This window comes from Osmerus eperlanus, chromosome 11 (assembly GCF_963692335.1).
Source record: "Osmerus eperlanus chromosome 11, fOsmEpe2.1, whole genome shotgun sequence".
Lineage (NCBI taxonomy): Eukaryota > Metazoa > Chordata > Actinopteri > Osmeriformes > Osmeridae > Osmerus > Osmerus eperlanus.
The window spans coordinates 7,047,961-7,060,302 of record NC_085028.1 but is presented as its reverse complement, the minus strand read 5'-3'; the positions used below and the strand labels follow the sequence as shown (position 1 = coordinate 7,060,302).

At 49.5% G+C, this 12,342-nt stretch overlaps 1 protein-coding gene across 1 annotated transcript in view; it reads right to left on the bottom strand.

The window, feature by feature from the left end:
* drd2a (dopamine receptor D2a) overlaps window positions 1-10,972 on the bottom strand; it is a 25,462-nt gene extending 14,490 nt beyond the window's left edge. Inside the window, exons 1-2 of the mRNA XM_062473183.1 lie at window positions 10,572-10,972; window positions 96-406 (exon numbers count right to left, since the gene is read on the bottom strand). Of these exons, the coding sequence (XP_062329167.1) occupies window positions 96-374 (279 nt within the window). The 5' untranslated portion in view covers window positions 375-406; window positions 10,572-10,972. The remainder of the gene's footprint in view (window positions 1-95; window positions 407-10,571) is intronic.
* Window positions 10,973-12,342: the final 1,370 nt, after the last annotated feature.

Below are 12,342 nucleotides of genomic sequence, written 5' to 3'. Positions count from 1 at the left end.
GTGTGTGTGTGTGTGTGTATAAGTGAGTGTGAGTGTGTGTGTGTGTGTGTATGTGTGTGTGTGTGTGTGTGTGTCAGTCCGGCATCTCTCCCTACCTCCAGGTAGACCACCCAGGGCATGACAAGCGTGGCCACCAGCAGGTCAGCCACGGCCAGGCTGACGATCAGGTAGTTGGTGGTGGTCTGGAGAGCCTTCTCCCTGGACACGGCGATGCACACCAGCACGTTGCCGAAGACAATGACGAAGATGAGCAGCGTGAGGAGCATGGCGTAGTAGTTGTACGGGTGCTTCTGCACGCGCTCCGTGTCGTTGAGGCCCCATGTGTCATTGTCGTAGTAACTCTCGTTGTAGGCATACTGGGTAAGGACATCCATGAGCTGTGAGTGAGGAAGGCCGAGGAAGGGCCCTGGGAGAGAGAGGAGGGAGAGAGGGAGAGTTAAGTTGACACCTGGGAGGGAGGTATGTGGAGGGGGGGGGGCACTGGAGGAGAGAAGAGAAGGGGAGAAGAAAGGAAAGGAGAGAGGAAAGGACAGGAGGACAGAAGAGAAGAGGAGAGGACATAACATGACCGAACAAAACAGAACAAAACAACAGAACAGGGATTTTGTGAGGGAAGAGGGATGGAAGGACAGAGGGGAGGAGGGAGACTCTCCTGGTGATGGGAGGGGAGACTCTCCTGGTGATGGGAGGGGAGACTCTCCTGGTGATGGGAGGGGAGAGGGAGACTCTCCTGGTGATGGGAGGGGAGACTCTCCTGGTGATGGGAGGGGAGACTCTCCTGGTGATGGGAGGAGGGAGAGGGAGACTCTCCTGGTGATGGGAGGGGAGACTCTCCTGGTGATGGGAGGGGAGAGGGAGACTCTCCTGGTGATGGGAGGGGAGACTCTCCTGGTGATGGGAGGGGAGAGGGAGACTCTCCTGGTGATGGGAGGGGAGACTCTCCTGGTGATGGGAGGGGAGAGGGAGACTCTCCTGGTGATGGGAGGGGAGAGGGAGACTCTCCTGGTGATGGGAGGGGAGAGGGAGACTCTCCTGGTGATGGGAGGAGGGAGAGGGAGACTCTCCTGGTGATGGGAGGGGAGAGGGAGACTCTCCTGGTGATGGGAGGGGAGACTCTCCTGGTGATGGGAGGGGAGAGGGAGACTCTCCTGGTGATGGGAGGGGAGACTCTCCTGGTGATGGGAGGGGAGACTCTCCTGGTGATGGGAGGGGAGACTCTCCTGGTGATGGGAGGAGGGAGAGGGAGACTCTCCTGGTGATGGGAGGGGAGAGGGAGACTCTCCTGGTGATGGGAGGGGAGACTCTCCTGGTGATGGGAGGGGAGACTCTCCTGATGATGGGAGGAGGGAGGGAGACTCTCCTGGTGATGGGAGGGGAGAGGGAGACTCTCCTGGTGATGGGAGGAGGGAGAGGGAGACTCTCCTGGTGATGGGAGGGGAGACTCTCCTGGTTATGGGAGGGGAGACTCTCCTGGTGATGGGAGGGGAGACTCTCCTGGTGATGGGAGGGGAGAGGGAGACTCTCCTGGTGATGGGAGGGGAGACTCTCCTGGTGATGGGATGGGAGAGGGAGACTCTCCTGGTGATGGGAGGGGAGAGGGAGACTCTCCTGGTGATGGGAGGGGAGACTCTCCTGGTGATGGGAGGGGAGAGGGAGACTCTCCTGGTGATGGGAGGGGAGAGGAAGACTCTCCTGGTGATGGGAGGGGAGAGGGAGACTCTCCTGGTGATGGGAGGGGAGACTCTCCTGGTGATGGGAGGAGGGAGGGAGACTCTCCTGGTGATGGGAGGGGAGAGGGAGACTCTCCTGGTGATGGGAGGGGAGAGGGAGACTCTCCTGGTGATGGGAGGGGAGACTCTCCTGGTGATGGGAGGGGAGACTCTCCTGGTGATGGGAGGAGGGAGAGGGAGACTCTCCTGGTGATGGGAGGGGAGACTCTCCTGGTGATGGGAGGAGGGAGGGAGACTCTCCTGGTGATGGGAGGAGGGAGAGGGAGACTCTCCTGGTGATGGGAGGGGAGAGGGAGACTCTCCTGGTGATGGGAGGGGAGAGGGAGACTCTCCTGGTGATGGGAGGGGAGACTCTCCTGGTGATGGGAGGAGGGAGGGAGACTCTCCTGGTGATGGGAGGAGGGAGAGGGAGACTCTCCTGGTGATGGGAGGGGAGAGGGAGACTCTCCTGGTGATGGGAGGAGGGAGAGGGAGACTCTCCTGGTGATGGGAGGCCAGGACCTGGGGTCTGTGGTGTGTGTCTGCATCCTGCAGATGTCCTGTGCTGTTTCCACTCATCCGCTGGATCACTCTCCTTCCATATCTATTTGAGAAGGTTCTCCCTCCCTGCAGCTTGGGCAGCTGAGAACAAAACAGCTCCACTAGAACTACCACACCAGGACCAGAACACGAGAATATCAGAACCTGAACTCCAAGACACATGAACACCAAAACAGCTAACTGTTACCACGAGTATCAGACCCAGAAAACACCAGAACACAAGATCCCTAAAAGAGAAGACTAGAGGACTAGAACAGAGCACTAGAGGACTAGAACAGAGCACTAGAGGACTACAACAGAGCACTAGAGAACTAGAACAGAGCAGCTATTGCTGCCACCTGCTCCTCTTGGTTGACCTCCCACCTGTTTCTCTCTCTCTCGCTCTCTCTACCTCTCCATCTCTCTCTCTCTCTCTCTCTCTCTCTCTCTCTATCTCTCCATCTCTCTCTCTCTCTCTCTCTCTCTCTCTCTCTCTCTCCCTTTCTTTATCCTCCTGGAACATGTTCCAGGGCAGCATCTACAGGCTCCTGTCACATACAGTAGGCTGTACACCCTGTGAGCTATGAGTGGGAGTCAAAGGCTCTGTGTGCGAGGACACAGGTCACATGTATGGAAGCTTTTCTAGAGTTGTCACCTGCATCATGCCAACAAGGTGGAAAGAGCTTTACGGCAAACAGATCAATACTGTGGAAAGGAAGGTGAATTAAGATCATCCTGACTAATACACTTCTCTGTCCATCTCTGACCTATACAAATGTAAACAACAGAAACACAGCATGATCCAGACCTGAGGAAACATGCTTTCAGTACAGCTGGATGCCCATTTCAAGCCACAGAGAAAGAGCAACTGCTAGCACCAGCAGCCATTAGAGAGGCGTGCTTTCCCTCAGGAATCTTCACATCAAACAATAACGTGTCCAATCAGGATACATCAAACAATAACATATCCAATCAGGATACATGAAACAATAATATATCCAATCAGGACACATCAAACAATAACAGGTAAATTAACTATTTACTTGGTGCATAGCTCCACTATTCCTTCATTTGACCATATCCTCCTTGTTCTTTTCTCCATCCCTCCATCTCTACTCTACCCTATTTCCTCTCTTCTCCATCCTACCATCCCTTAATCTATTGTTCCCATACCCTCCAACATTTACACACAACCATACGCCTTCCTTCTTTCCTTCCTCCCTCCATCCATTCTCTCTCTACCTACATCCACAGATTATTTCACATCACCCTCCATCCACATTATTGCTCCCAATATAACCTCATATAGGGGTGCTTATGTGTAGATGTTTGTGTGTGAATGTGTGCCTGAATGAGTGCTTGTGTGTGTGCATGTGTTTTTGTGAGTTTGTGTGTGTGCGTGAATCACTTTCAAGCTGCACGGGGACTGTCCATAATTCCGACATTTATATAGTCATATCCTGCGTGTGTGTGCCTTGCTGTGTGTGCATGTGTAAAAAAAGGTTTGAAGTAGAAACAAAAAAAAAAACAGTGCAAAACGTGATTGTAAACCAGGCAGGCGCGAGGCCCCCAGTGGCGCAAGGCCCTGTGCGGTCGCACAGTTGGCACGACCCATGCGACGGGTCTGTGTGTGTGTGTGTGTGAGAAAGTGTGTCTGTGTGTGTGTGTGAGAATGTGTGTCTGTGTGAATGCCTACAACATTAGAGACCTCAGCAGACATGGTTGTCAATACACACCAAAGTGGTTGATTCTCAATTCAGATAAAGGCTTTTTAAATTTGTTTTCCATCCGCCTCGGACCTCTTACTGGCCGGGTCAAAACCATTGACGGAAGCTAGTCAATTATCTATCAACGATTCCCCGACTAAAATTGCTGTCATTTGTGACTGTGAACGACAGAACGACACGAGGTTAGTCATCACAGCCTTTCTCTAAACCAGGCTACTTCAAGTCTCACAGAGACGAAAATAAAAGTCCTTTCACAGAGTAGCAATTACTGTGTCTTCATCTTCCTGTTGTGATGTTGCCTCTCTCTCTCTCTCTCTTACCACGTTTTTGCGGGAGCAACTCGAACGAGCTGTGGTTCGAACCCTGGCCTTCGAGCAGGCCGCTCCTCTCTGCACCTCAGAACCGACGCAGATGGGGATGGATCGACCTAAGAAAGCATCCAACGCATGCAAGATTTAACAAGCTAAATGATTTCTCCCGATAGATGAGTTTGGCCGCCCGTTTTGTCTCCAAGGGCGTATGAGAACCAGTCGGTTTCGGCCCGGCGTGTTTGGATTAGTGCCGAGCCGGTGGGAGGACCGGGGAGGATGCAGGGCCAGATGGCAGAGAGATTGTCTGGGTGGGAAAAGAATCCTAGATTCATCCATCCAGGTGTTTAGATACGGCTGACTATCTATCTTAAGAGAGAGAGAGAGACACAGAGAGAGAGACAGAGAGAGAGACAGAGAGAGAGACAGATACGGAAGGAGAGACATGGAGGAGAGGGGGGTGAAAGAGTGAGTGAAAAAAATGGCTGATTGAGTGAGTGAGAGAAAGAAAGGGGTGAGTAAGAGAGAAAATGAAATTGATCTCTTAGAGCAAGCAAAGGGTAATGAAAATAGAAAAAGGAGAGAAAAGACAGACAGAACTTCAACACCCCTCTGCATTCTACAGAGAAGCCATGAGTGACACGAGCAGTTATCTTCCTAACAGATCCCACTGCATCCTGACAGACCTCCACAAAGAAGATATGAATCCCACTAATGAAATATCCAGGATTCTTCAAACAGGTAGCGATACAACAGCGTGAGTTCACAGGGGCCATGAAGGGTCCGTGCAGTGTAGCACCAGCATGATCACACAGAAACACTCCAGACAGAAGACCTCAAAACAATGTGAGGCTGTTTTAGGCAACAGGGTGTGGTAGAACCACCAGGAATCTGGGCTGTAGTTTAACTAGAGGAGAGGCGAGGAGGGGAGAGGAGGGGAGGGGAGGGGAGGGGAGGGGAGGGGAGAGGAGGGGAGGGGAGAGGAGGGGAGGGGAGAGGTAGGAAGAGGAGTTAAGGGGAAAGGAGAGTCGAGGAAAGAAGAGAAGAGGAGAGGAGTTGTACTGAGCAGAGAGGACCTTGGGTAACGAGCCTCAGACGTCCTCATTAGGAAGAGCAGGTAGCTCCATCATAGCAACCAGCACCCGGCAACCAGAAAGGTCTCTGATGGCTCTCCTCTCCTCAACTCTCTTTCCTCTCCTCAACTCTCCTCAACTCTCCTCAACTCTAATTCTCTCATCTCTTCTAACAACCAACAATAAACACAAAGAAAAAATGCAGCATTCAGAAACTTTGAATCACATCCAACCAGATGATTACAGGGAAAGAAAGAAAGGGGAATCCATTAAGCTTCTTTTTAATGACCAGTCTGTATTGCTCTCATAAAAAAAGGTTGTGCTGACACAGAAAAGTAGTTTTCGCAAGCAGTGCTGCTAAAGAAAGCATTCGACGGGACAAATTATTCATAAAAGTCCCTGTAAAGGTCAAAAGCGCAGGGGCCTTGAGTTAGCCCGGCAAAACAGCCCTCCCCCCCACCACCCCCCAGACCACTACACCCGTACCGGCCCCCCCACTGAACCCCCTCCGGGTGAAATGTCACAACAGCAATTGAAGAGCTATTTCAGATTATAGCCACTCCAGCACTCTGGCCCTCTGCGCCGAAGAGCTATTTCAGATTATAGCCACTCCAGCACTCTGGCCCTCTGCGCCTGGTCTGACCTCGTTGCTGCTCTCTTTCTGTGCTCAGCGAGCCTGTGGTTGCCACTAGAAACACAAAAGACAAAAGGTTCTGGCTGTACACAAAGCCTAGCTAATGTTGTTTCTGACACACCTCAGAGGTCTGCATGTGTGTGTGTGTTAGCTTGTGCAAGCCTTCATGTGTTTGTGGTGTTTGTATGTGTGTGTGGAGCATAGTGTGTGTGCAAGTGTGTGAGTGTGTGTGCAAGTGTGTGGAGCATATGTGAGTGTGTGTGTCAATCACTATGTTCATCCATGGATCTATCTAACAAGGGTCCGTGTAACTGGGGTCTGGAGGCAGACTGGGGTCTGGAGGCAGACTGGGACTGGAGGCAGACTCTGACTGGAGGCAGACTCTGACTGGAGGCAGACTGGGGTCTGGAGGCAGACTGGGGTCTGGAGGCAGACTGGGGACTGGAGGCAGACTCTGACTGGAGGCAGACTGGGTCTGGAGGCAGACTGGGGTCTGGAGGCAGACTGGGTCTGGAGGCAGACTGGGGTCTGGAGGCAGATTGGGACTGGAGGCAGACTGGGTCTGGAGGCAGACTGGTCTGGAGGCAGAGTGGGTCTGGAGGCAGACTGGGGTCTGGAGGCAGACTGGGGTCTGGAGGCAGAGTGGGTTTGGAGGCAGACTGGGGTCTGGAGGCAGACTGGGTCTGGAGGCAGACTGGGTCTGGAGGCAGACTGGGACTAGATCCCACATTCTCATTTAATAGCATTGTGGCTCTATATGTTCCCAAGCCAGATAATTGTTGAGAGATTTCATTCCCCTCCAGGGCTTTTGTTTTCTCTCGTTCTCTCTCTTTTCTCTCTCCATTTTGTCCATCCTTTAATTCATTCACTCTGTCAATCTGTCTCACACTTGTCTGACGGGTGCAGCTGGGGATTCCACAGAGATCCATGATGAATCCAGAATGGTTTTTGTGAGTGTCAAGCGCTACAAAGCTAAATAGTAAAGACATTCAGGCAGATACATGTGTGTGTGTGTCTAACACGCAGTAATAGAGAGATAGTGGGGTTCTCTGACTCTGTTGGTTGTGTGTGACTGAAACAGTGGCATGTCTACATCTCTCAGGGGAAGAAGGCTCTGTACCAGGCAGATCACACCGACACACCGTCAAAACAGGTAAGATCACAGAGACAGGAAAACAGGTCAATTGCAGCAACAGCTCTGTTTTTCTAAACCCCATCATCTCCAATCCAGCTTGGTTAGGACCAGACCTGAGGTACCCGAACAAGCACCCAGTTACTCTGGACAGACACCTCTAGCACACACAACATGTACCCTGTTCCCTTCTCCTCCTCCTCCTCTCCAGCCCAGCGGGTGCTCCTCTACAGTGATGCTGGCAGAGCAGGAAACAGAGACAAGGTGGGACATTAGGAACACTATGTTTTTACATGAGGGCCTGCAGGTCAAGGTAACCCCAGCACACTGAGATGAATCACGCCTAAACAGGATCACATCTCAACAACACATCTCCCGTCGGTGCTGTGCATCACAGACACGGCTGTAACACACACTACAGCTAGATTTATAGCAATGGACAAAATCACGACAGGCCGCGCTATGTAACACTATTAAAACCAGACGCTCGCTCTGACGTCTTTTCACACGTCTGTACACACACACACACACACACACAGTCTTTCACTCTCACACACACTCACAAACACACTCACTCTCACACACACACGCCTACCCACACACTCACACCCTCACTCGCTCTCTCTTGCTCTGTCTCTCACATACACACACTAACTCACACTCATTCACACACACACTTTAGAAAACAGGTCTACCTCTAACAACAGTAAGCAGCCCATGAGCATCACCAGCTAACGGATGCTGCCTCCTCTGGTCTCTGGCCCTAACTGCCTCCTCCATCTTCCACCTGACAGGAGGACTCCAATGAGGGGTCTGATGGATGGTATGGAGGGTGGGGAGGGGGGTGGCATTCCAGCAGTAGAGACGGACGCCACTATTAAATGATTGATTGGTCAAAATAAAAAATGGGCCCCGCTCAACGTCAAACTAAATGTGTGAACAGATCAGTGAACTAACAAACCTAACTGGGCGGCTGCTGTCGTACTGCAGTTGTTGTTTGTTGTTCATTTAGTTGATACTGACATTATAAACACAATTTACTTGCGATGGGAATCTGATGGACACCATCTGATTATTTGTTGGACGGGTCGTTGAGCGGTTGCTGGGAGGAGATGTGGAGCGAAGTTCATCGCTGTAGAAAGACAACATCGTTCTAGTGGGAGGGAGTGGAATGTTTTGAAATGAGGCACCTGACCGAGACCGTTTCAGCCACTACTGTCATTGCCCAGGTGTCAGTTAAGAGTTAGTGTGTCTGTGTGTCCGTGTGATAGTGAGAATGAGGATACTTTGAGACTCTAAGGCAACTGAATATGACAAGAGGACAGAGGAAGGGAGGGAGAGAGGAAAAGAAAGGGAGGGAGGGGTGAAAGAGGGAGATATTGAGGGGGAAGGATAGGGAGAGGGAGAGAAGGAAAGAGAAAGGAAGATAGACGGTGAGACAGACACAAATGGACGAGACAGATGTGGCAGAGAGAGAGAGGGAGAGAGAGACAGAGAGAGATAGGGTGAGAGGGAGAGGCAGAGAGAGAGGGGGGAGACAGAGAGAGAGAGACAGAGAGAGAGAGGGAGAGAGATACAGACACAGAGAGAGACAGAGAGGGAGAGAGACAGAGAGGGAGAGAGAGATTGTAAGGGAGAGAGAGAAAGAGGATGTTACAGAGACAAGACTGGACTCTACCAGGTAGAAGACAAAGACAGACTGCCACAGTGATGAGTAACACACAGCTGCACCCTGAGCTTTTTCAGAATCGCAGGCAGTATGATAACGTGTTAACTACATGCCATTAACACATTAACACTGCAGACAGAAGCAATGAAGTCTAATCACTGTTTGGTCAATTCCACATGAACGGATGCAAATCAATAGGTTTCAGAATGACGGAACCCTGAAATCTGAGATATTTACGGATTTATTATGTATATATTTGTTATTATATTTTTCCGTTATGTTTGTAAAATTGCTGGTGTATAATCCTCCCTCCATCACTTGAACCTCTCCACCAAAAAGTGTATTTCACAAAAGCTCCTGGTCTGTCTATAGTCTGAAAGTACCATGTCAATATTTTTCTCACAGCCAACCTCCCTGTGTTTTAGCTGCCCATTTAACAAATGAGGCCCAGAGTATTGATGTCTGAATTACAGTATAGGCTGGATTGATCAATAATCATTGCTGGTAGGTCCTGTTTGTTTTTGCAAAGTAGAAGGGTTATCAAACATGCAATATAGAAATTATGGAACTATAAATATCCCAAAATCTTTGTGATTTTGGTGTACCCTCCCTGTGCATTGACGTGTCATTTGGGAGTTTTGCACTTTTCTAATGTTCTTGCGAGTCTCTCTTTCTGAAAGACATTACCCCTGTCATCTTCATCTTGCTCATCCTCTTCCTCATCCTCACCATCTTCCTTTGTTCATCAGCCCATCAGCATCACCCTTACATCATCATTATCAGCATCATCACCGTCATCATCACCGCTATCATCTTCCTCCTCACCATCAACTCCATCATCAACACCCTCATCATCACCAGCAGTGGGTTTAACTGTGATTCCTGGCAGTAACAGTTCTATGCGTGTCTGTGTGAAGGAGTTATGTGCTCCGTGTTGACGGACCCAAGTACAGACCACAGGTTCTGTAATGTCCACAGACAAGCTGTCTCCTCCTGGATCCAGGAGGCCACTGGCTATTAGACTGTGCTCGGGCACACGGAGCTGCACAAACAGAACAGTCAATTATTGTGTAGGGGGAAGTGGGGGGAGAGCAGACAGCGTTTCAAACGCACACTGCATACCGGAGATACCGAAGTACCGTGGAGAAGGGTCACGCTCTGGCAATAAACGTTCAAGAAATGCGCTGGAATCGCTTCATGCTGACACAATTTTTACTTTGACATAGGCTACAGTATGTTCTTTCGAAACCAGTTAGGGGAGGGGGGAGGGGGGGGGTACAATTAAATTTCGCTTGTTTTATTAATTTGAGAATAAAACAACAAAAGCCTCAGAAGTGCATGCTAGCACAGCACACAGGCAAAACACAGCAGGCTGCATACATAAACCTTGTAGACACATAAACTGTACACACACACACGCCAGCACGAGCGCACAAACAATCTCACCAAACACACGCTCACCAAACACACGCACACATACAAATCATCGTCAATAAAAAATATTTGTGAAATTAGCGGTGTCATACCTTTTATGAAATAGGCTAACAGTCTGTGCATTGCCTAAAATGCGACTCATTTGGGAGAATCAAGATTCGTTATAATACCACGCCACGCAATAAATCACTTAGAATCTTGAAATAAAGAATCACACTTTGTATCTTAAGTTCAGAGTAAAAATATAAGAAGTGCTTCAGTAGCCTACAAATGTCTAAGTTCGACAACATCGAAGACTGTACATATGGCATAGATAGCCTTGATACAATGTGCCTATATCCTTACCTTCACGCCATAAGTTTAATTCAAATTTTTCTGATACAGATATCCGTCTTTTAAATCCACAGATGTCCACATTTAGCGCCTTTGGTTTCGTCCGTTTGTTTGGTACATTTTCCTTGTAGTTCTCCAATAATGATTAGACTCTGCAAGGGCGCAGAGATGCCATACGTAGTGTCAGCAAATTAGCTATCATACAGACTGTGAACTGCTTACGAAAACATTGTTTTAAAACATTTATTCCGGTGTTGCTTCTGTTTTCGAAAAATCCTGGAAAGATGCTGCCTGATCTCCGTCCGTTCGCGCGCATAGGGGAGGTGGAATCAGCGGAGAATCCGTCTTGTCTCCGAGAGCTTTACGCATACGCACGAGGTAACCTTCAGTACCGACGGAGGCGCGAGGCGCTGTGTAACTGTAACGGGCAAAAATTGAGACGGTGGAAAATTAAGGCGGGGCTATATTTTTTGAAACCACAGGAGAGAGAAAAATCTGTAGCCTACCGCATTTAAATATGGCTGCGAACGAAGAAAATATTTGACTTGTTCATGGAATGTTCATGTTTAAATGTCTATTTCTGAGTGATGAAAACTCCCCAAAGCTCCCATATCCTGTAGTCTAGGCCTACAGTATTTTGTATCAGCTCATCCTGATGTTTCTGGTACGTCTCTTACCTACAGCTAATGTCGCCAGGAAAAAGTATCACATTATCTGAACAAGGCGCGTCATTAGCTCCTTAATGTGAGGAGGAAGCCCAGAGGTGACGGTCTTTATTCATGAGAGTCCGAGGCTGAGCGGTGCTCTCGCTTGTACTTGAAGCGTAAATCTGTCAAACAAGTTTGAGGTGACTGAGATCACCAGATGCTTCTGTTTCTGTCCCTGCTGTTCTTCCCGTTTGGAGAATTACGGAGTTAAATGGTCTGCCCCCCCCCTCTCTATCTCTCTCTCTCTCTCTCTCTCTCTCTCTCTCTCTCTCTCTCTCTCTCTCTCCACCAATGGAAAAGACCGTTTACGATGGAGCTCATGTTCCCTCCCCAAACGGAAATATTTGCCGTTAACAGCAGGTTCTGTAAGCTTGGCTAAATGAAACAGTCCGTCGACTGGATGCAAACCGACGGATGTCATTAATTATAAATACAATACCAGCCTGCCCCCTACCAGCATGCTTTAAAATAAAACAAATACACGAAAAAGACGTGGAACATATTGCACATCTTGTTCCACTCTATATTATAGAGTTCAAAAGTTGATAAGTTCACCACCTTGAAAACATAAAGCAGTCAGCTTTTATGGGTGGGTGAGATAGGAAGTGTGTGTGTGTGTGTATCCGTCCTGTATGACGACCACCAACTCTAACCTGCATGCGTGACTCTGCAGCACCTGCCGGATCCTTCTCCCGCCTGTCAGGTCTTAGCTCCTGGGGTTTGAGTCAGCAGCATACACACCACCCATCACATCCATCCTTCAGGTCCCTCTCGGAGATGTGAGGAGAAGTATTCTCTTTAAAAACAGCAGAGGCCAGCCGATGCAGGCACACTCCTCACCTCTGTGCCTTTGAACGGGAGGGCAGGTGGCTGGGCTTAGATCTGGGGTTTGATGAGCATGCGTGTTCAGGACATAATATATCCCCGAATAACCCCCAACCCCCCCTCAGTTAGTATCCTTGGATATCCTCTTCAGTCTAAAGACAGAGCTGGCATTCTGCACAAGAGGTAGGAGGTTTAAATCCCGCGCATGACAGATCGACAGCCAGAGGACAGAAAGGCACACAGACACACAG